This window comes from Eurytemora carolleeae, unplaced genomic scaffold (assembly GCF_000591075.1).
Source record: "Eurytemora carolleeae unplaced genomic scaffold, Eaff_2.0 scaffold797, whole genome shotgun sequence".
Lineage (NCBI taxonomy): Eukaryota > Metazoa > Arthropoda > Copepoda > Calanoida > Temoridae > Eurytemora > Eurytemora carolleeae.
This window is the reverse complement of record NW_019396694.1, coordinates 127,673-149,346: the sequence shown is the minus strand read 5'-3', so window position 1 is coordinate 149,346 and position 21,674 is coordinate 127,673. Positions and strand designations below refer to the sequence as shown.

The following is a 21,674-nucleotide window of genomic DNA, read 5'->3' as shown; positions in this document are numbered from 1 at the left end:
TGATACCGTAAGCCTACAAATATGCATTTTAAAAATGCTGCGCGTCTGTTTCTATCTTAAGTTTAAAATGAGTAATTGGTAAAATACTGCTCGACCTTTGTGTGAGATCGAGCTGCAGTGTGTCATCATGAATCAGGTTGAGCAATAGAGTTTTAGGCAAGTGATCTTTTTCTTTTCAAGCATTACACTTATATACAAAAAAGTGAAATCTCATAAATAACTAATTCATACAATTTAAACCTTTATTGAACCTTTTACTGAGAATCTGTTCCGAAAAATTGCGCAAAACAGAATTACACAAAAGCGGAATAACGCGGTTTTGCACGAAAATAAGTTTGTGAATGATTGCGCAAAGTGATATTTTTTGCACAAAAATGTAGCGCAACAAAAGCAAAACTTGGCGCTTTCTTTTGAAAAAATTGGACAAAAGTTTTGCGAATGGAAACCCTACTCGCAAGTTGCAGTATACATAATCTTAAACCGAACAAAATTTTCCGCTTGATTAGAAAAAGCATTATTCAGCTAGATTAGAAGAAGTATTATTCCGCTAGACTAGAGAATATTATTCCGCTAGACTAGAGGAAGTATTATTCCGCTAGTTTAGAGGAATGGATGAATCTTGTTGAACCAGTAAACTCCTGCGACCAGAACACTGCTTCCGCTGAAACAAAAATATATTGAGAACTTTGACAAAAAAAAACTTGATCCATGAAAACTAAAAATAGTCTTGAGCCATGAAAACTAAAAATAGTCTAAAGCCATGAAAACTAAAAATAGTCTTGAGCCATGAAAACTAAAAATAGTCTTGAGCCATGAAAACTAAAAATAGTCTTGAGCCATGAAAACTAAAAATAGTCTTGAGCCATGAAAACTAAAAATAGTCTTGAGCCATGAAAACTAAAAATAGTCTTGAGCCATGAAAACTAAAAATAGTCTAGAGCCATGAAAACTAAAAATAGTCTTGAGCCATGAAAACTAAAAATATACATTTAAAAATTATTATAAGGTAAAAATATGGCTGGAAATGATAATAAAAGATACCTTAAAAGTATCCTGACTGAGTGAAGATTTCCCCAGTTTTTTACAGTTTCTTCAATCCACTTTTCCCCTTTCTTCTTAGCACCTGGGGAGGAAAATAATTTTAAAAACGACTGCAAACTCAACAGGATTAAAGCCAGGAAACGCACTCATACAGGACACAATCGAGAATTTACTATCTGGAGGTACAATTGAAAAAGCGCATAGCAAATCATATTCAAGAGTAGAGCAAATCATATTCGAGAATAGAGCAAATCATATTTAAGAAATAAGCAAATTATTTTCAAGAATAGAGCAAATCATATGAAGACTTGATTATAGTTGAACGCTGAGTTTTAGGAGAACAGCATTTTTATAGAAATTCAAACAACAGGCTCTTAATAATAAATATTGAGTTTTTATAATTATAGCCTTGGGATTTCAACGCTGAATAGTTCCATCACATTCAGAGATACAAAGATGGTAAACCGCATCTTTGTAACTCACAAGATGTACAGTGAGTCATAAAACTGTGGAATAGGAAGACGACTTTTAGTTCCAAGTTACGATTTTAATACAGAAGATGGCGATTATATCAATAAAATGAAGACGACTTTTCAATGCTGTTTAACAGCTTGATATACATCAAAATTGAAGTAGAAAGTCGTCTTCATTTATCGCCTACCAGTACCACTCTAGTCCACTGTAAAAATACCCTTAATGGTTCACCCTGTACAAAAACTTTAAATACATGTTTATTGTTCAGTCTTTTGGTTATTTCTTAGTTTTAGTTCAAAGATTAAAAGTGTATAAAAGAAATATTACTTCATATTAGAAGTGTGTGACCCAATATATTTTAAAGACCACTGTACGACAATCTAATCACCTTCTCCGTCTAGAAGACTGCGGTTGGTTGGTTGGATGAAGAGGATGGTGAAGGGGAGAACGGAGAATATCAAGAGAGTGGACACACCCAACAACCATTTCTAGAAAAGGATCTACTCGTCTCATATCCACATATACATCAGGGATTAAGTAATATATGAACAAATTGAACTTGGATAATTTAATTTTGATCTAAAATAATTCATATTTTGGTTATATTGCTCAGGAACTGTGTTTTAGTTTGATACGGATATAAAAATCGGTTTTAAAACAAATGAAAAATTTTTAATTTCTGCATCTTTGCCACAAACTCTGATCTTCTAATTTTCGCAACCCAATGTCGTAACCCTTAAATATTTCATACTGTTAGTTCTGTTGATTCAAATAATCAAAGTTTGAAATATTATAGGTTTACACACCATTAGATTGCAAAGAATAATGTTGCTGATCTTATGGAACTGGGTTGAAATATTTATTCCCTTCCTGCTTTTTAAGAAAAATAAATTACATTTTTCCTTCAAAAAAAGAACTTTCACAGGTTTGTTTCTTATTTCACTTCATTAATACAAATATCTCGTGATCAAGCATTGATTTCCATGTTAGGCAGATCTCCGGATTAATCTAATTCCCTTCTGATCTTATTTCAATATTATTGGATATCGAGATAAAACGCAAAAGATTAACAATATTTACACAAAAGCTCCATACTCAGATAATTTTATATAAATGATGATGACTTGCAATCTCGTACCACTGGGTACAATAATATCCATCCACCTTTTGATCGTTATTTTTTGTTTGTTGGAACACGACCTTGAAGTGAATTCCAGGAATTGAAGGTTAACTATTGAAATTATTATTAAAAAAGGGGGCCACAATTTCTTAATGCGCATCAGGACGTGAAGAAAGGAAAGGGGGCCCAATAAAGGGGGAAGGGGTCAGAGCCAGGGGGAGGGGCCAAGGGGATGGAAGAGGTGCCAGTGGGTGGGGATAGATAGGGGCCCGCAGGGATGGAAAGTGGTCCAGCTAGGGAGGGAGAGTGGTCCAGATGGGCCAAGGAACGGAGAAGGGCCGGGGGGGGGGGGAGAATAGGGGGGTAATACAGGTGTCCCAAAAAATATGGGAATTCAGTTACGAATTGGATATCGTCTTTGTTATGAATTAGCATTATAATACCTAATTTCAAAAACCATACTATTGTTTGTCTGCTCGAGTTTATTTTATGAAAAGGGTAAAAGACTGTAAAGATTTGTCTATAATGCCTTTATGAAAAGGGTAAAAGACTGTAAAGATTTGTCTATAATGCCTCCGCAAGATGAACAGTGAAGAGGGACAAGTTTACTCTGTTTGTATACTGCAATTTTCTTGTTTTACTAAGTACAACCGTATGCAGTCAAAACATAAACAAACAAAATGAGAACATAGCAGACGAAACTCTTACAGATTACAGCTTTTTCTGTAGGTATCACTAAACTAAATCAAAGAATTGTTTATAAAGACGATATCGAATTCGTCACTGAATTCCCATGTTTATTGGGACACCCTGTACTTCTAAACTTTATTTCCTTACCAAAGAGTCCCGAAGCAGTAGAAAACAAAGCGATTTTACTCTGAATATATTTAGCTCTTGGAAATGTTTCCTAAATAATAGATTAGATACTGTACTGACTATGTAGGAAGTATCACAAATATGTTGTTAACAACCTAACCGTTTTTGTTCATTTTTTGAAGATAAAGAAACATTTAAATTCGAAAACTGAATTTAAAGAATTTGAGCCGCGGCTTAAATTTAAGCTGGGGGCTCAAATATGGTTGGTTCCACTTAAATTTTTATTCAACTTTTCAAGATTTAAGCCGGCGCTCAATTGAAACCGGATTTTTGGGGATTTGAGACGCGACTTAAATTCATTAAATTCGGACACTGTTTAAGTTTGTTTTGATTAAACTTTGCAATATAAAACCAGCAGGAAGGAATGAAGGGAGTAATAAGGAACATTTCAGGTAAAAACTGTGACAAATGTTAAAAATGATTTTGTCCAAGAAGTTTTCAGTATTATTACAATTATTACAATATTATATTTCTACTTAAAAACAGTTTCTTGCCAAAATTCAACTTTTAAAATGCTCCCATTTCGCTTCTGTATATCAGAGCTATAGTTAAAAAAAGTACAACTTTTTCATCTAGAAAAATTAATATGATTTTCCTACCTGCCAATTTGCTAACATCGCTAAAGGGGATCCCATCGCCTTTCTAAACAGAGATAGTAAAAAGAATGCCATACATTTGAAAATAAAATGGTCAGATATTTTAAGTACGTTGGTTAGATAATAAACATCTTACCGTGCCGTTACTTCTACTAGAGTAAAGTACGTTGGTTAGATAATAAACATCTTACCGTGCCGGTACTTGTACTAGAGTAAAGTACGTTGGTTAGATAATAAACATCTTACCGTGCCTGTACTTCTACTAAAGTAAAGTACGTTGGTTAGATAATAAACATCTTACCGTGCCGGTACTTCTACTAGAGTAAAGTACGTTGTTTAGATCTTGAACATCTTACCATGCTGGTACTTCTACTAGAGTACAGTACGTTGGTTAGATAATAAACATCTTACCGTGCCATTACTTCTACTAGAGTAAAGTACGTTGGTTAGATAATAAACATCTTACCATGCCGGTACTTGTACTAGAGTAAAGTACGTTGGTTAGATAATAAACATCTTACCGTGCCTGTACTTATACTAAAGTAAAGTACGTTGGTTAGTTAATTAACATCTTACCGTGCCGGTACTTCTACTAGAGTAAAGTACGTTGTTTTGATCTTGAACATCTTACCATGCTGGTACTTCTACTAGAGTACAGTACGTTGGTTAGATAATAAACATCTTACCGTGCCGGTACTTCTACTAGAGTAAAGTACGTTAGTTAGATAATAAACATCTAACCGTGCCGGTACTTCTACTAGAGTACAGTTCGTTGTTTAGATCATGAACATCTTACCATGCCGGTACTTCTACTAGAGTAAAATACGTTGGTTCCATAATAATTACATCTTACCATGCTGGTACTTCTACTAGAGTACAGTACGTTGGTTAGATAATAAACATCTTACCGTGCCGTTATTTCTAATAGAGTACAGTACGTTGGTTAGATAATAAACATCTTACCATGCTGGTACTTCTACTAGAGTACAGTACGTTGGTTAGATAATAAACATCTTACCGTGCCGTTACTTCTACTAGAATCCAGTACGTTGTGTAGATCATGAACATCTTACCGTGCCGGTACTTCTACTAGAGTAGAGTACAGTCATAGAGAAAAGAATATATTAGACGGGAATTTACTAGAAAAAAGTGTAAAACGGCCATTTTGTTGTACTGTTTCCATACTGCAGATGTACATCACATATTTATGCTATATAACCTTTTGGGCCCTGGAATATCATTTTATAGAAAATCTAAAATTATTGTAAAAGAAAACCAAATTATGAAATAGGCTGGTTTCATAATTGACCAATGATCATTTCACATAGACTCTATGCCTTACACTTTACAAACGGTGATTTTCCGTTATAACTATAAATCAAATGATGTTTTTTATTCACCTAATTCATTATAAAGTTTATTTAACAGTTTAAAAAATTCGAAATTGAAATAAATAGTCTAGGGAACAAACTGAATTAATGTACTCTACTGCATAAAATTTGTGAGTTCATTTACATGATTTGTACACTTTGAAATCCCTTTCAGGCTGAAAGGGACTAAAAAGATTCTTTAAATTCCCCTCTAATATATATTCTATTCTCTATGAGTACAGTACGTTGTTTAGATCATAAACATCTTACCGTGCCGGTACTTCTACTAGAGCACAGTACATGGCGGCTCCAGTAAACAGCTCAGCTCCAGCAACAGATAAAAGTCTGGACACAGTTCCTTAAGTTAAAGTACATAGAGAAGCTTTTATCGCAATCAAAAAATGTCTAACAATGAAATAGATATAGCTCTTTGGATTCAATATACAAATTTTTGATTTCTTCAGTATTAACGTTTATAAGCTTTTATAAAATTAAAGACATTTCTCCAGAAGACATCTGGGTGCTGACAGGAAGCAATGTGCCGCAACTCCATGTTTGCGAGGCAATTTCGGACGGGGAGTAATTTGGGTGTGGCATTGCCTCCCCCCCCCCGGCCCTACTCGATCGAATTCATTTTTTCCCCAGGTATTTATTACAATTAGAATATAATTAAATTTTTACATTAGACTTGAAAAAAAAACTGCAATTTATAAGAATTTCATTACTTTACCTAGTGACTCCATGATTAGAGATACACCTCTAAACTGTAACTGATGATTGTTATAAATATCTCACTGACCACTGCGCAAATATTTCTGTTTACCTCGTTATTTTGTACTCAAACATAAATATTGAAGAGGCGTTCATAAATTAAGAATTTGTATTTTTTATTCCTTTTCTTATAAATTCTTTAAAAAGGGGAAATTTCATACAAAATGATTATTTCTGATACATTTCATATATTTTTTAAAGAAAATATGAATTATATGAACGAGCCTGATGAGAACAACCGTCCTCTTTAACCCCCGGTTCCGACTTATAAATCTTAATGTCTATACTCTATACCAGTACAACCATTAAACCATGACCAAGAGATTTAGAATAGAAGGCTGCCTGGGTGGGGGATATAGTTTTATCTGGAGGTATTAGGACTGTTGGAGATTAATCTTTATTGAGGGATCACGCACGGGTTCACTCACAAAAGATGAGGATCGACTTCAGAAACGATATACGGAATTTGTTTACTCCCTTTTCTTGCATGGTTCTTTGTACGCCAGAAATGCCTTCTCTGTTCTTACTCACTTAGTAAACCAAATCAAAATTCTCAATAAAATGTAGAAACCAAAAAATCATGCATATTTTTGGCATGGTTCCTAACTTGACGGAGGGGGGGATAGATAAAACTCCTAAGAATGCGCGAATACCGGATAATTTTTCTTATATTCTCTCTCTCTATGACAGCTTGCCATGACAGCTTGTTTCTAAAGATAGTACGGGTTAAGGATGGATGTTGAAAAGGATGGATGTTGAAAAGGATGGATACGAATGTTATTAATTTGATATAAGTTGGGTTTTTATCCAAGTATCCAGATCAGATAAACAATCAAACCCAACTTATATCAAATTAATAACATTCGTATCCATCCTTTTCAACATCCATCCTTAACCCGTACTATCTATAGAAACAAGCTGACATGGCAAGCTGTCATAGAGAGAGAGAATATAAGAAATATTATCCGGTATTCGCGCATTCTTAGGAGTTTTATCTATCCCCCCCTCCGCCAAGCTAGGAACCATGCCCATATTTTTAGAGTTTTTGGGTCGTCTTTACAACGAGCGGGGGAAGGCAGGCGGCCATGAGCCACCACTATTTCCCCTTCCGGGCCACATATTAGCTTTTTTCTCTTCCGGCAGCCATGAGCCACCACTATTTCCCCTTCCGGGCCACTAAATTAAATCTAAAAACAATCTTAAAGCGCAGACAATTTTCAATTACAATAGAGTAAACAGGAAAAAATTTATTTAATTTATTAAAATTTAAAACTAGTATATATATATTTTTTTTAACAGAGATTTCCGTAACACATTATTTATCATTATTTAAAATATGAACATAAGTATAACATAGATAAATATATTAAGCTCGATAATAAAATGAAATGTTAGTAAACTAGATTTTACACAGATCAATATTTGTGAAGAAAGCGAAAGTATTGGCGTTCAGCCTTTCTCTACAGTCTAGGTCTTTAAAAAAGATGGAAGTCATTTTTAGAGATTTAATTTGTTTACGGTATACCAGTAATTACTAATTAGAGATTTAATTTGTTTACGGTATACCAGTAATTCCGCTGTTTATTTGCAGGGAAAGGAACAAAATTGCCAAAGTAAGGTAAACTTGAAATTCTGACAATTTTTGAGAACAATACCAATAAACGACACATTGTTGTGTAGCAAAAAAGTCTATTTTAATTCATTCACATTCAATTTTCTGACATTATTTTGATTAACTAATCATTGCAGATCATTTATGACTAAATTTTTTAAAGATTGATTTTCATATTTACAAGAGACCGAAATTTATTCAAGGTCTGTTTAGGCAGGATTTCAAAAATACTCCTTTAAGGATAAAGATTCGAATAAATCGTTCTTTTAAAATTTCGAGAACACTATCTTTAATATTAATGTATTATTTATGCAAGTATCATTATTTATATAATATATATAATATGTCTATGTATATACAGGGTGTCCCACGAAACATGACAGTATGCAGGACGACTTGAATGTCGTCTTGATTTTTGATATAATTTGCTGCGTTTATTTGTCAACCTAATTTTAGAAGTAGATTTCTAGAGTAATAATCACAAAATTTCCCTTGTCCTGTCCTTTCCAAAATGTGGTCTGCCTTTTTTGTGCTTTCAATATTGCCCGAGATATGAAGAATTTCGTTCAGATTTCGACAATTTTGCTTTTATTTGACAAAATTGAAATCTGAACCAAACTCTTTATATCTCCGGTAATATTGAAAGCAGAAAAAACGCAGACCACTTTTTGGAAATGGCAGGGCTAGGAGAATTATGTGATAATTGTTTCAAGAATCATACATGTTAAAGTAGATAGAAGACTAAATGTCACAAATAGATTCAAATACCAAAGACGACTTTCAAGTCGTCTTGCTATTGTCATGTTTCGTGGGACACCCTGTATATATTATATATTAAGAACCAGATTCAATCAATAGCGATAAGTAGCTGAGTCGAGCAGATTAAGTTGAACCACTTCTCCTGTTTACCGGTTAAAGCTGGGGAGAAGTGGTTGAACCACGTCTGCACAGTTCAACCATGCATGGCCATTCATTAAATCTGGTCCTTTGACCCCTGGTACTGAAGGTAGATGAAGGTAGATTAAGGGCCATGGATCTGGATAAATGATTCAAGACACTGAGGAACCTGAAAGTTGAAAAGAAATTAACCTTTGTACAGTCACCGGCGTTAACATCAATACAATGAAAACGACCTTTACTTTTTAGTTTATGATTTCTTAGAAGCTTTTTTGTAAATTATAAGCAAACAAAGAGAAGCTGTTAATTGAAATTTCTTCCATGTTATACATGAATGTGCATCCATGCTGTTTGAAAAGCTTGATAAAATTAAAAAATTTAAATCATAAGTAGTCTTTATTGTATTGATACATACGACGACGACTGATCCAGACAACAGATTAAAAAAGTTGCAACAAATTCGCGAGAGAAAAACCAAATATGCAATAATTTCCCAAAATTTCTACGAAAGGAATGCGTAAAAATGCAAAATTTTCGACGAAACAAAAAATTTCCGCGTTAATGCGTAAAGATAATTATATTTTTCGCTGGAAACAGTATTTATAATCATGAAATGTCAGAGAGGATTATGTCATTTGAAAATTTACTAATCATAAAAAAGAGCCATTAATCATCTTTTTTAAAATACACGGTTACCCACTGTAGGATTTTTTAATTTCAGGATTAATTCTTATCGAATTTGATACATAGCCAAATCAGCAATAATTCTTAATCTATCAAAATTCATAGTTTGAAATATTCAAGGTCTTACGACATTGGGTTACAAAGCTATAGAGATTAGAAAATTAGAGTTTGTGACACAGACTCAATTCCTTTGACCATTGACTTTTGACCTCTGTTTACCTGGCCCTGATAAGTAAGGTTGTATTTTCTAACTGATTTAGCTGCCAAGCATTTCAGGCTCATCTTGGTTTGAGACTTTAATATAATCTCAGCAACTCCTAATTATTATTCAATGATATACAGGGATATTGTTTGGAATAAAAAAGCTAGTAAACTAAGAATTTAGAGACGTGTTTAGGGTATATATTCCTTACAAACAATAAGACCCATTTAAACTGTTCAAGAGCTATCATTTCGTATTTAATGGTAAAGAGAAATTTCTATCATATATAATATTGTTATGAGATATATGTTCTTTTCTTTAGTCTCGCTCTATATATTATCGACTTATGTAGCCAAATGCATAATAAAATTACTTCACAACATATTATCATTAAGGATTCCCTTTAATTTATTTATATTAAATATCAGTAATGCAACTATTGTAATTATATCAACATTCATAATTCAAATAGTTTATAATGGAATAATTGTTCTTTTTGACTCCCCTACAGATAACTTGTTTTGCGGGATCCCTGCCAAGGATGTACTGCAAGGAAAGTTATTTCAGAAGTGTACACATCTTTTGTACTGCAGTGTACCGTCTCTGGGCGGTAATGTAAGCACAAGACGGATGTCAAAGCCTGACGTGGGATCCATCTTTCACATAAAAAATCAATGAAATATACTGGTCATAGGAAACTATTCTATGAATTATCAAAATTATCAAAATTTAATGCTTTTAACCTCCTCGGATACTAAACGAACACTGATGCATCTATTCTTGTTTACAAATTCCGCCCAACGAGAACTAGTTTCAATGTGTACACAGAGTATACACGACCGCAATAAACTTTCCTTGCATTACACCGTGTGATCCCTGTAAGCTCCCTGGAGCGTTCTGCACAGTTACACACAAAGCAAGAGACTTCCAAGACGACTGTACAAAATTCATATGGTCTGTTTCCTTATATGTATGATTCCCTTCAACTGTAAACTTGTCTCTTTTTTTTTTGCCTAATACATTACAGAAAACTTGATTTCACATTGGAATCAGATTTTAAGAGTTTGAGGTCGTCTTTGCAGTCTCATCCTTTAGAATCCTGTATTATAGGCGTCGTACAATAACGATGAAGACAATTTTCGATTAAATTTGTTAACCAAACAGTACGGAAACAGATAAACATGGTAAGAAAAAGAAGCTGTCAATTAACAGCTTGTGATTTGAAAATCAATAAATCAAAACTAAATTAGAAGTACTCTTTATTGCATTGATATAAACACAAATCACTCATCACTGTGTGATTATGCAATATTGCCTCCTTCTTTAAAAAGTTTTAATTGCTCTCACCCCCACTTTGCATTAAAATTCGTTTATTAGACTCACAACACCACCTTTTACTGATACACTTAAGAACACTTTAAAAGTTTGTTTTGCATCCTCTTCTCATGAGATAATATTAGTCTTAAAACATTCTATAAATAATGTATTCATAATTTAACTTTGATTTTTCATTTAAGAGTTCTTATTAACTGTAACTGGAACTTGGGTAAACAGAAAAACAATAAAAGTTTCAATTCTTTTAAGTCAAATATAAATAAAAAATAGTCAACAATAGAATTGTAGAACATTTAACAAGTTTTTTAAAATTGCAACAGTGAGAGCCATAAAAAACGGGGAAAAGGTCTTTCTATTCCACTTTTTGTTGCTCCCCCTGTAGATAAACAAATAACAATAAAAAATAAATTTTACTTTACAAAGCTTCCTGGGATCTTTGCGCCCCTTTTCTATAAACAATTTTAGATGTAAAGCGTTGCTGTCATTTGAAAATAATACTTTTTAAAGTTTTCTGTTTAAATTGGTGCATTTTCAAAAATGATACGCAAATTTTGAACTCGATCAGTTAAGCCTTATTGACGTTTATTGAATACAAAAAGACATGCAAAGTTTAAATATAGATAGAGAGTTTAGAGACCAACCTGAAGTAGCAGCGTCGAGAGGGGTTTGTCCTAAACTATTTACACAGTCAATGTGGGCACCTTAAACAAATTTTTTCACTTATCAAAATTGCATTGGTTAATTCCTTGTGGCTTTGGAACCCCTCAAGACCCTTATTACCAGCTTTAAGGGATTGTAAACATAAATTCAGGACTCTTATCAATAAAGTGTTATGTCCAATAGACAACCGTACCCTTTTTTGTGAACATGTTCTTTTTGTTTACATTTTAAAACAAAGAAGAAAAATTGTTGCGGATTTTTTAAAAAAAATTCCCGAATTTTAAGGATTTAATTTTTTTTACAAAATTAAAAACATTTAAAACACTTTTTTTAATTTTTATCATTCAGAAACCTTCCCTGTGATCACGTGATGTCCCACAAAAAAATTGGGCCCGATCGGTTCAGCCGTTTTGACGTTTATTGGATACAAACAAACAGACAGACAAGCCAAATTTATATATCGAAGAGGGGGAGGGGAGGGGTCCTGAATTCATTGCAGGAGGTGGACTAGGAGCTATTTCCTAACTTAAACGAAGATTTTACCAATATATTTGCTAACCTGCTTCAAGAAGAGAAATTATGATGGTATGAAGTGTAATGAAATCCGCCACAATTCTCTAGAAATATTTATAAATTTTACAAATTTTTTAATTGATATAGATTTTCGAAGCTTTTGTGGAAAACACGATTAATTTTTGAACAGTTTGATACTTCTTCCCGAAAAAACTATAATTTGTGTCTGAATACTTCAAAAAAATCTCAAAAATACGCACCGTGCAAAATTCGTTTTAATTTATTTTGTTAATATTATTATCATTAATATTAATTTTACCGTGTAAGAAACAATTATATGGAGAGGAGTATTTCTTTGTGAATCCATAGCTTGGGGGTCAGCTCCAGCCTTAAATAAAATGTAAAAATTATAAAAATAATAAAAAAGTATGTTTAAATATTTGAGATCTAAATAATTATCAATTGACAAGGTCATGTTTAATGGTTGAACTATTCATTATCACAGAAAACAAATTGTAAAATTACAAACAATGCATTTTTTAGCTCTCTGTAAAACGAAAATTCCATATGAAGTGTAGTGGGCCAGGGTTCACCAGGAAAAAGTTCTGTATTTAGACGTATTTAGAGATTTCGGGAAGGATTTAGAAAAATCATCATCAAAATTTTTTTTTTTTTTAATTTCTTCCCACTTGGGGAAAAATGAACGAGGAGAGGGGAAAATAAAAATTCAACGAACTTTCACTAACTATTTAAAACTTTTAACCCAAAATTATTTTATGTACACAATTCGAACATGAAGCCAAAAAATGCGGGAAGAGTTTTCAAGAAATCTCCTACAGTTTACAATGTACAATTTTAGATAAATCTGACCTGAAGCAATATTTTGGTTGTAGCAATACAAGGAAACTTGCATACTTCGTTAGTATGAAAATCATCTACAGCAGTTTGTTGGTTCACAGATAGATGTAGCAGAGAGCAACCTTATAGATACAGTTATAACCAGAAAACTGTAGAATAGGAAGACGACAATAAAGCAATACTGACGTGCATTTGATGTTATTTCTTAGCAAGTAGCTTTACTAGTAAGTTATTAAATCACTTAGTAAGTGAAATGGACCAGATTGAACTGCACGATGGTTGTGCCTCATGTTCATAGGACTATTAAAAGTCATAACAAGAGTCTAAAAGCTGACTTCATATTCTAGAGTTTTCTCCATATCATTGTACTAATGTACTTCGTTCAAAAAAGATTTAGAATTTTCTATAAATGTCAAAAGAGACTTAGCACATAATTCAAGTATGATTTTTATCAGCTTTTTTAAATTCATCTCATTTAAAAAAAAACATACAAAAAATCTAGAATTATTATCAGTATTATTATTTTTATTATTATTATCTTATACCTAAACATTTAAAACATGGAGGGGGGGGGGGGTGTATATCACCTGTAGATGTTATAGGATTTAGATGCACTAGTTTGTAAACCTCCTAAAACAGTAATTATCAGAAAATGGGAAAAAAGAAACTTTCTGAAAATTGGTTTGGCTGATCGAATAAATATATTGGATCTAATCATCTGAGTGAGTGGTTGACTATGCATTACTTTTTTCTTATCTTTTCTTTAGCATTAAAATCACTTTTTTGATTATCTTTAACATTAATAATTGTTATCATCAGTTTTTATTAATATCACTTCTGTTCCTGTACCTGAATTTTATTATTATTATCATTGATAATATAAATATCACTTTTGTTCCAGTTCCTATTTCTATTCCTGGATCCTACCTTCATTGCTGACTCTGGTACAGATGATTTCTCGATCTTTTTGACAATAATAATAATCAGGTAGAGAGCTGTCAACATATTCTGCTCTAGTTCATCCTCCATACTCTCTTTCTCCTCCTACCAATCAAATAATAAATCAGTCAATTCTATCCATTCTCTATCAATCAAACAATCAATCAATCACTAAAAAAAATAATGAATAATCTATCAATCAATTGCATGAATGAATTATAAATAAAAGAAACACACCCAACCAACTAACCAATCAATCATCCAACCAACCAACCAACCATCTATCAATCAATTGCATTAACCAACCAACCAACCAACCAACCAACCAACCAACCAACCAACCAACCAACCAACCAACCAACCAACCAACCAACCAACCAACTAACCAACCTTCTCTGTTAAGCTAATCTTCTCGATATTCCATGATATTTCTTGAACTGTAGATGCTAGAACACTAGTCACCTGATCCAGGTTTAATCCATGTCCAGATTTGTACATCTGACTGAACATCTAGAACCAAGTCAATTAATCGATCAATCAGACTTTTATGGACGCCTTATTAATTTCTTTTAAATATGTGACAATTCATTCGATGTACATAAGTTCTAACTGTGTATGCAAGGAAATTGTACAAATTGTCTAGTTGTCTAGAGTTCGGTTCGGTACTTCGAATGAACCGGAGTTAAAAAATTAACCAAACCTGGGCAAATCTTAGAAGATCTTTAGAGACGGAAGTTTTGGTTCCAAGGCGAAGAGAGAGAGCGTGCAACCAGAGCAGGGTACACCTAACATAGTGATAAGCAGTTAAACTATGCAGGGCAAGTTAAACTACGTTTATCGGCAAAATTTAAAACATATTACAATGAGATTTTCTGACATTGGTCAAATTAAAAATGAAGAATATATGTCCAGGTTCTGTAATTGTTTTATACAAGTGTTTAACTTAAGGGACTGTGCGCGTAATTTCAAGTGACCCTCTATTCAAAGAGGATAATGCAACGTTACTCGTACCTTTTTTTGTTCATCCGAGTACAGAGATATGTGTGTGTAAACTTATCGAAACCCGCGTGTATTCAGTTGCAAATTCCCGTGTGCGTTGTGTTGACTGTTGAGTTCAAGCTGTACGCAGCGACCATTACACGAAGGGTCCCTAGAAATTACGCTAACAGTCCTTTTAAGAAAATAATAAATGATTTATAATCCTACCTATCAAATCTTGATGAATCTGCAAATATTGCTCCTCGAAATATAATTATGTATGGAAGTTCAGGATTCTCTTTTCCTAACACACGTTCTCTAATTCAACAGATAATAATACAAATTGTAAATAAAAAAACAGGGTTTCGTTTAAATCCTATTAGGAAAGAGAATGACAACTTAGTAACACCTCCCCCCCCCCCGCACACAAACAAACAAAAACTAAAGTCTGAGTAACTTCTGTCGAAATACATTGAAATATATAAACGATATTTTTAATCGAATATAAAGGGATTATCTTCAAAATTTGTAATCCTGAAATATTGAACAAGTTAAATTTTATCGATTTCTCTTTTTATTTATATTATTTTATTCCCTGATACAAAGGCCCTCCATATGAATTGAGTCCGGATTCTCTGCAATACTTTCCAGCTCTTCAACAGTTCTAAAAATAAAAGTTTAGTTGGTATTGCAGCGCAGCAGAGTCGGTTAACAAAAGTTACCTGGATTCGAGTCGGTTGTCATAAGCTGGAGTTTGAACCAGATTTGATTTCTGGATAATTGGATCTTCCCATCTAAGCTTCATTGCACGGTGTAAGTAAGAATAGCTTGTACCTATTTAAATATTTTAACAAATCTTTAATAAACGTAAAAACATATATTTGACTTGGTCAATCATTATATATAAGAAATTCAGTTAAATCTTGATTTATATTTTTAAAGAACGAAGCATTTTATAAAAATAAATCCTACCAATATCATAATTATCGTTGTCATTGGCAAAGCTTGCTCCAAGCAATTCCATTGCAGTCACAGCCATTTCCTTGGACACTTCAGGTCGTTCTAATCACACCAAGCGCAATTAAAACAAGATTAGATTGAAGCGAATCTTTAAATATTTCGAGTAAAATGTTAGATATGAAAAACTAGTGATTTTAACTGTTTTATGAATAATCTGTTCTGAGCTGAAAACTTTAGAATGGTGGATAATGGGATTAATGCTTGATCCTCTCTTTTTGATAATCTCAAAATTAACATAATCTTGCAAGATTATCTTAAAAGTGTATGAAAAACGATAAAATTCAAATTAATATTTAATCATCTGAGAAACTGTAGCAGCCAATCAGAGAAAAGCGGGCAACCAATGAGAGAACAGAAATATTCTCATTGGAGAAAACAATTAACGGATATCCAAGGAGAGAGAAAAAGAGTGGATTAGAACTAAAATGAAAAGTTTCCACAGTGGATATTCGGATCAAGAAGTCAGGATTAAAGTTTATCCATTCTAAAGTTCCCAGTTCTGATTAATTATCTCTTACAGAAACTGTACGCGTAATTTCAAGTAATCTTCCATGCTAAGAGGACAATGCCCGATTTACAAAGGTACCCTTTAAACTTTTTATGTTCATCGAGTACATAGATCTATGTAAATCTGCTGAAAACTGATTAAATTGGTGTAAATCCAGGTGTACCCTGCGTTCAGTGTTAACTCAACACAGCTGATCCGTTTTAATTGTGTCCATCTAAATTACTGAATATTTTACGTTAAAGGTTGTTTTTAAAAATACCACGTCTACATTGTGAATATTAATATCTTTTAAATAAAAAACAGATTGTCAACAAAATGTTCAATAATTAAAAGTGTTTCTATAGATTAACGAGGATAAGTCCGAAAACCTTGAGCAGTCAAAGGTTTAAAGGAAACTGATGTTGGGAATCTTCACACCACTCTTAAAATGGAGACTCACTTGAAATAACGCCTTCTGTTCCTTTAATAAAATAGGAATAGGAATCTATCCGCGACATTGAAAAGTTTCAATTTTTAAATAAAAAGTTAGTTTTTAAGTCTTTGGGAACTGTATGTAAAAGACAACTTAATGGCGGGTTAATGAATCTTTAAAAATTTGAAGGGTGAAGGAAGAAATAATAGCACTCAGTTCCTATTAGATATTCTACCATCATAGCCTGACATCTTTCAGCAGCACATAACAGCGGGGTCATCCCATGCTTGTTCTCATCCATTCTAAAATATATTCTTTTAATTCTCATCCATTCTAGAATACATAATTTTATTCTCATCTATTCTAAAATACATTCTCTTCATTCTCATTCTACAATACATTCTTTTTATTCTCATCCATTCTAAAATACATTCTCTTCATTCTCATTCATTCTACAATACATTCTTTTTATTCTCGTCCATTCTAAAATACATTCTCATTATTCTCATCCATTCTAGAATACATTCTTTTTATTCTCATTCATTCAAAGTTTTATTGTTTTTTTTTATTCTTATCCATTCTAAAATACATTCTTTTTATTCTCATCCATTCTACAATACATTCTCTTTATTCTCGTCCATTCTACAATACATTCTTTTTATTCTTATCCATTCTAAAATACATTTTATTTATTCTTATCCATTTTAAAGTACAATATTTTTTCAGCTCATCCATTTTGAAATAGATTCTAATTATTTTCATCCATCCTAAAATACACTCTTTTTTCTCATCCATTCTAAAATACATTCTCCTTATTCTCATCCATCCTAAAATACATTCTCTTTATTCTTATTCATTCTAAAATAAATTCTTTGTATTCTCATCTATTCAAGAATACATTATTTCTATTCTCATCCATTCTACATTACATTCTTTTTATTCTCATCCATTCTACAATACATTCTTTTTATTCTCATCCATTCTAAAATACATTCTTTTTATTCTCATCCATTTGAAACATGTGTGGCTCTTTTGCCGAGCCTCCAAAAAGACATGAAACCCTGAATGTTGATAAAACGAATGTTCATATCATTCCTTCAACCAACAGTCATGTCCTGTTACGTTGAGCTCCATGGTTGAGCTCCATGGTTGAGCTCCATGGTTGAGCTCCATGGTTGAGCTCCATGGCTGAGCTCCATGGCTGAGTTCCATGGTTGAGCTCCATGGTTGAGCTCCATGGTTGAGCTCCATGGTTGAGCTCCATGGTTGAGCTCCATGGTTGAGCTCCATGGCTGAGCTCCTCGCCACTTCCCCCCAGTCAGCTTGGGTTAGTGAATCATATCCGACTTCGTACATTTTTCGGATTAAGTACGTCAAATATGTTAGAAGACATTAAAGTGATATGCAAAATAATCTTAATGGTACCCACATCCGTTGAAGTAAGTATAAATTAGAATTATGGAAAAACATACTTTTGCGCATACAATTAGGGTTTGCCATGATAATTAAATAAATGGGTTTAAATAAAAATGTTGTATCCAAACTGACCTTGCTCCATTATTAAGTAATGCCTCCACAATATAAATATTTCCTGTTTCTGCAGCAAAATGACAAGCTGATGCTCCACACAAAGCCTTCACCAGAATACCAATCAATAAATCAACTTTTTAAATATTTTTCTCAAGATATGAAAAGGTGTAAAAAAAATTACCTTCCAAAATTCCCAATGAAACAAAGAACACCGTTGAACTTTTTAATTATAACTTAAAGAAAGAAAAAAAAATCTCAAATAAAACAACAATTCAAATTGAGCCCATTGGTAAATATCGAACATTCTTATTCTCCAGAAGTTGATGTTTTTAATTTTTGTTTTCAACAAAAAAGGTGTCGTCACTCATAACATTTATTCATGGATTTCCTTGGAGTTTGGATCAGCACCTTGCGCCAGTAGGTATTCAACCACCTCACGGTGACCCTGATATACATTTTTTAAGTTAAAATTTTTCAAATTAGTTTGAAAATAAAAGGACCACCTTTGGATGACGAAGCTTTTCTTCAATGCATTAAAAAAGCTATGTTGAAATTTATTATTTAAAATTTTCAAATATTTCTACATTTTATAACTCTTTGGAAAGCCTTCGACAAAAGGAAAAGATTACACAACTTTTGCTAAGAAGTTTGCCACAAATTTTATTACAGACACCTTCATAGAGAAATTGCACATTTTCAGTTTTCCTTTCAAATAACATTTGTTTATTAAAAGTTTTGCAATTATTTTTACATATATAAATTTTCTGTGCCAACGGCTTTTCAAAAACATGAAAATTATAATACATTTTTTGCTTTATGACTAGATTTTGCAACAAATATTTAGATTTTTGCAAATTTCCCATTTTCAGACTTTAGAAGTATAGCACATGCTAGGGGGGGGGGGGGCGGGGTTAATATTTACAATTTCTAATATTCATTTTTACTTACTTTATAACAAGATATCATAAGGCAGGTATTATCATATTTGTTTCCACGCTCAATATCTGCTCCCTGCTCACATAGGAAACTAACTATATCAAGCCTACCCTCAAAACAGGCAGCTCTACAAATATATTTATATTAGGTCAACTAATCAACTCAAGAATTTTCTTGTTTTAAATCCAACTGTCTTTTAGATTAATACGTGTTGTTAATATTTAGTTTTCTCTGCTTTTCATGTGAATTGAATTTTTTTTCTTTTCATAATTTTTGCAGATTTTTTTTTCGCTAAGTGCTCTTTCAATCTTCTCCCCTTTTCTGTGATATACAAATTACTCCACTAAAATCAACAGTGTCATTCTTTTACTCTCTTCTCCTTTACTCATTTTCTTCATGTCAATTATTTCCCGTTCATCCTGCTGACTTTGCTTTGTGTACTGTAAAGAGCCTTTTATTGACTAGATATATAAATTAATTTTATACAAATGTTTTATTATTTGTCGAAATAAGTGAATAAAACAAATAAAACTATACATTATATAAAAATAAAAATAAAATGACTGTCCACGTAAATTCAGATGACCTTTTATTTGAAGTGTTGCAAGTGTTTTCACGATAATACCCTTTAAACATTGTTTTGAACAAATTCATAATCAGAAACTGGAATCAATTTGTAATTAATCAGAGGGCTTTACAATCTCATTCTAAAAATATGATTAATGAAACAATAATAACAAAACAGCCGTAGTCCTGCCAATTCCAAAATGTGGTCTGCCTTTATTGTGAGCTATTTACGAGAGATATATATGTAAAGTCGTCTAGTCAGCTGTCAATTAATTCCGGGTCTTTCTGGTTATGACTGTAAAATTTCTAATTATTAATTGGGGTTATCTGTGAACGTGAAACAATGAAGGAAATTAAGAGAATTTATATAAAGAAACGATTAAGTTAATCGATTATAAAGGTTCACTTGAAATTCCGTCTACAGTTCCATTAAGTTTAGTTAAGCAACCTGAGTGGGGTTGATTTAGTTTTAGTTTCATGATCAATTCTAGCTCCTTGAAGGAGAAGGAGGGAAACTATTTCAAGGTGGCCAGCTCCTGCAGCACACCATAGAGCAGTAGCACCTATACAATCATTAAGTTAGGGTAGAACGTATTTATTATGAAAGGGGTTTTCAAAATGGACAAAATGCTAAATGAGTTCACTAAAATTCAATAAATTCGGATTCAATGGATAGGGCTATTAAATAATATTCAGTACCTTGGTACTTCAGTACCTTGGTACCTTAGTACCTTTGTAGCCCAGTACCTTTGTACCTTAGTACCTTTGTACCTCAGTACCTTTTCACCCCAGTACCTTTGTACCTTAGTACCTTTTCACCTCAGTACCTTAGTACCTAAGTACCTTGATGTGATTTTTAAATTAATTTTTCTTACTAAACGTGACAGTTAAAAACGATTTAAGGGTCGTCTTTGAACAAAGAAATAATCTGCGGCATTATTTTTGCAGGTACGATTCTTGAAACATAAATTAGTAAATATCTCTATTCCCATCCATGTGGTCTGCCTTTTTCGTATTTTCAATATTTTAGGGAAACTGAAACTTTAATTTTGAAAACAGCGATTGCTTGAGGCTCCATATTAATGATAAGAATTTAGCTTAGATTTCATTTTCATGTTTAGTCGCTGTTACTAATACTGAGATGGAATTTAAAGAATTTGAGCCGCGGTTTAAATCTCAAGAAAATTTACACCCCTGTATTAATTAGTTTTTTTTTAATTTTAGTATTAAAAGCCAATCAAACGGAAATTTGTTTCTTTCACTTCAAAGTTCAAAAGCATCAAAAAGATGATTACCGAGTAGATATCTAACAGTGTCAGTGTGCCCCATTCTTGATGCTAAACCAATTCAATTTTACGTATTCCTGACATCAAGCGAATAAATTTGCTTATTCTTAGTAAATGTAACAATGCAATAGCATGCTGTGCAAATTGTATCAGATTTATGGATCTAAAATTATATCTGGACATTGGACATTTATATATTAACACAAAAAATTGAGATTTTAGAATTTTATGTGCTCCTCTTATTCTTCATGGTCAAAACATTTCTGCTCTTCAGTTTATAAACATTAAACAAAGCCAATTTAAAAAAGAAAACAAAAAATCGAGTTTATTCAAAAACGAATCTGCGGTGATTTGTATAGGAAATTTCAAAATGTCACAATCTAATTAAGAACTGATCTAATTTTCGCGGATGTCTAATGATTTCTTGACAAATATGTATGTCGTTACTTTGTTACATTTCCTAAAGATCATACAGTTTAAAAGATATTT

At 32.6% G+C, this 21,674-nt stretch overlaps 1 protein-coding gene and 1 long non-coding RNA gene across 2 annotated transcripts; both read right to left on the bottom strand.

Moving 5' to 3' along the window:
- Nucleotides 1-228: 228 nt before the first annotated feature.
- LOC111707478 (uncharacterized) lies at nucleotides 229-2,030 on the bottom strand. The gene is made up of 3 exons (XR_002766447.1): nucleotides 1,904-2,030; nucleotides 1,042-1,123; nucleotides 229-661 (listed from the first exon to the last, which is right to left on the bottom strand). It is a non-coding gene; the product is annotated as an uncharacterized LOC111707478 (long non-coding RNA).
- Nucleotides 2,031-8,624: 6,594 nt separating this feature from the next.
- On the bottom strand, nucleotides 8,625-20,475 carry LOC111707475 (protein fem-1 homolog B; the record flags this gene model as incomplete). Its single annotated transcript, XM_023480586.1, has 19 exons — nucleotides 8,625-8,926; nucleotides 9,661-9,758; nucleotides 11,620-11,679; nucleotides 12,198-12,255; nucleotides 12,471-12,539; nucleotides 13,022-13,131; nucleotides 13,597-13,639; nucleotides 13,937-14,053; nucleotides 14,339-14,458; nucleotides 14,649-14,733; nucleotides 15,155-15,244; nucleotides 15,522-15,590; nucleotides 15,649-15,760; nucleotides 15,899-15,988; nucleotides 17,086-17,168; nucleotides 18,415-18,500; nucleotides 18,785-18,841; nucleotides 19,345-19,459; nucleotides 20,348-20,475. Coding segments are annotated over 19 exons (1,635 nt in total), but the record flags the coding sequence as incomplete, so codon positions are not given.
- Nucleotides 20,476-21,674: the final 1,199 nt, after the last annotated feature.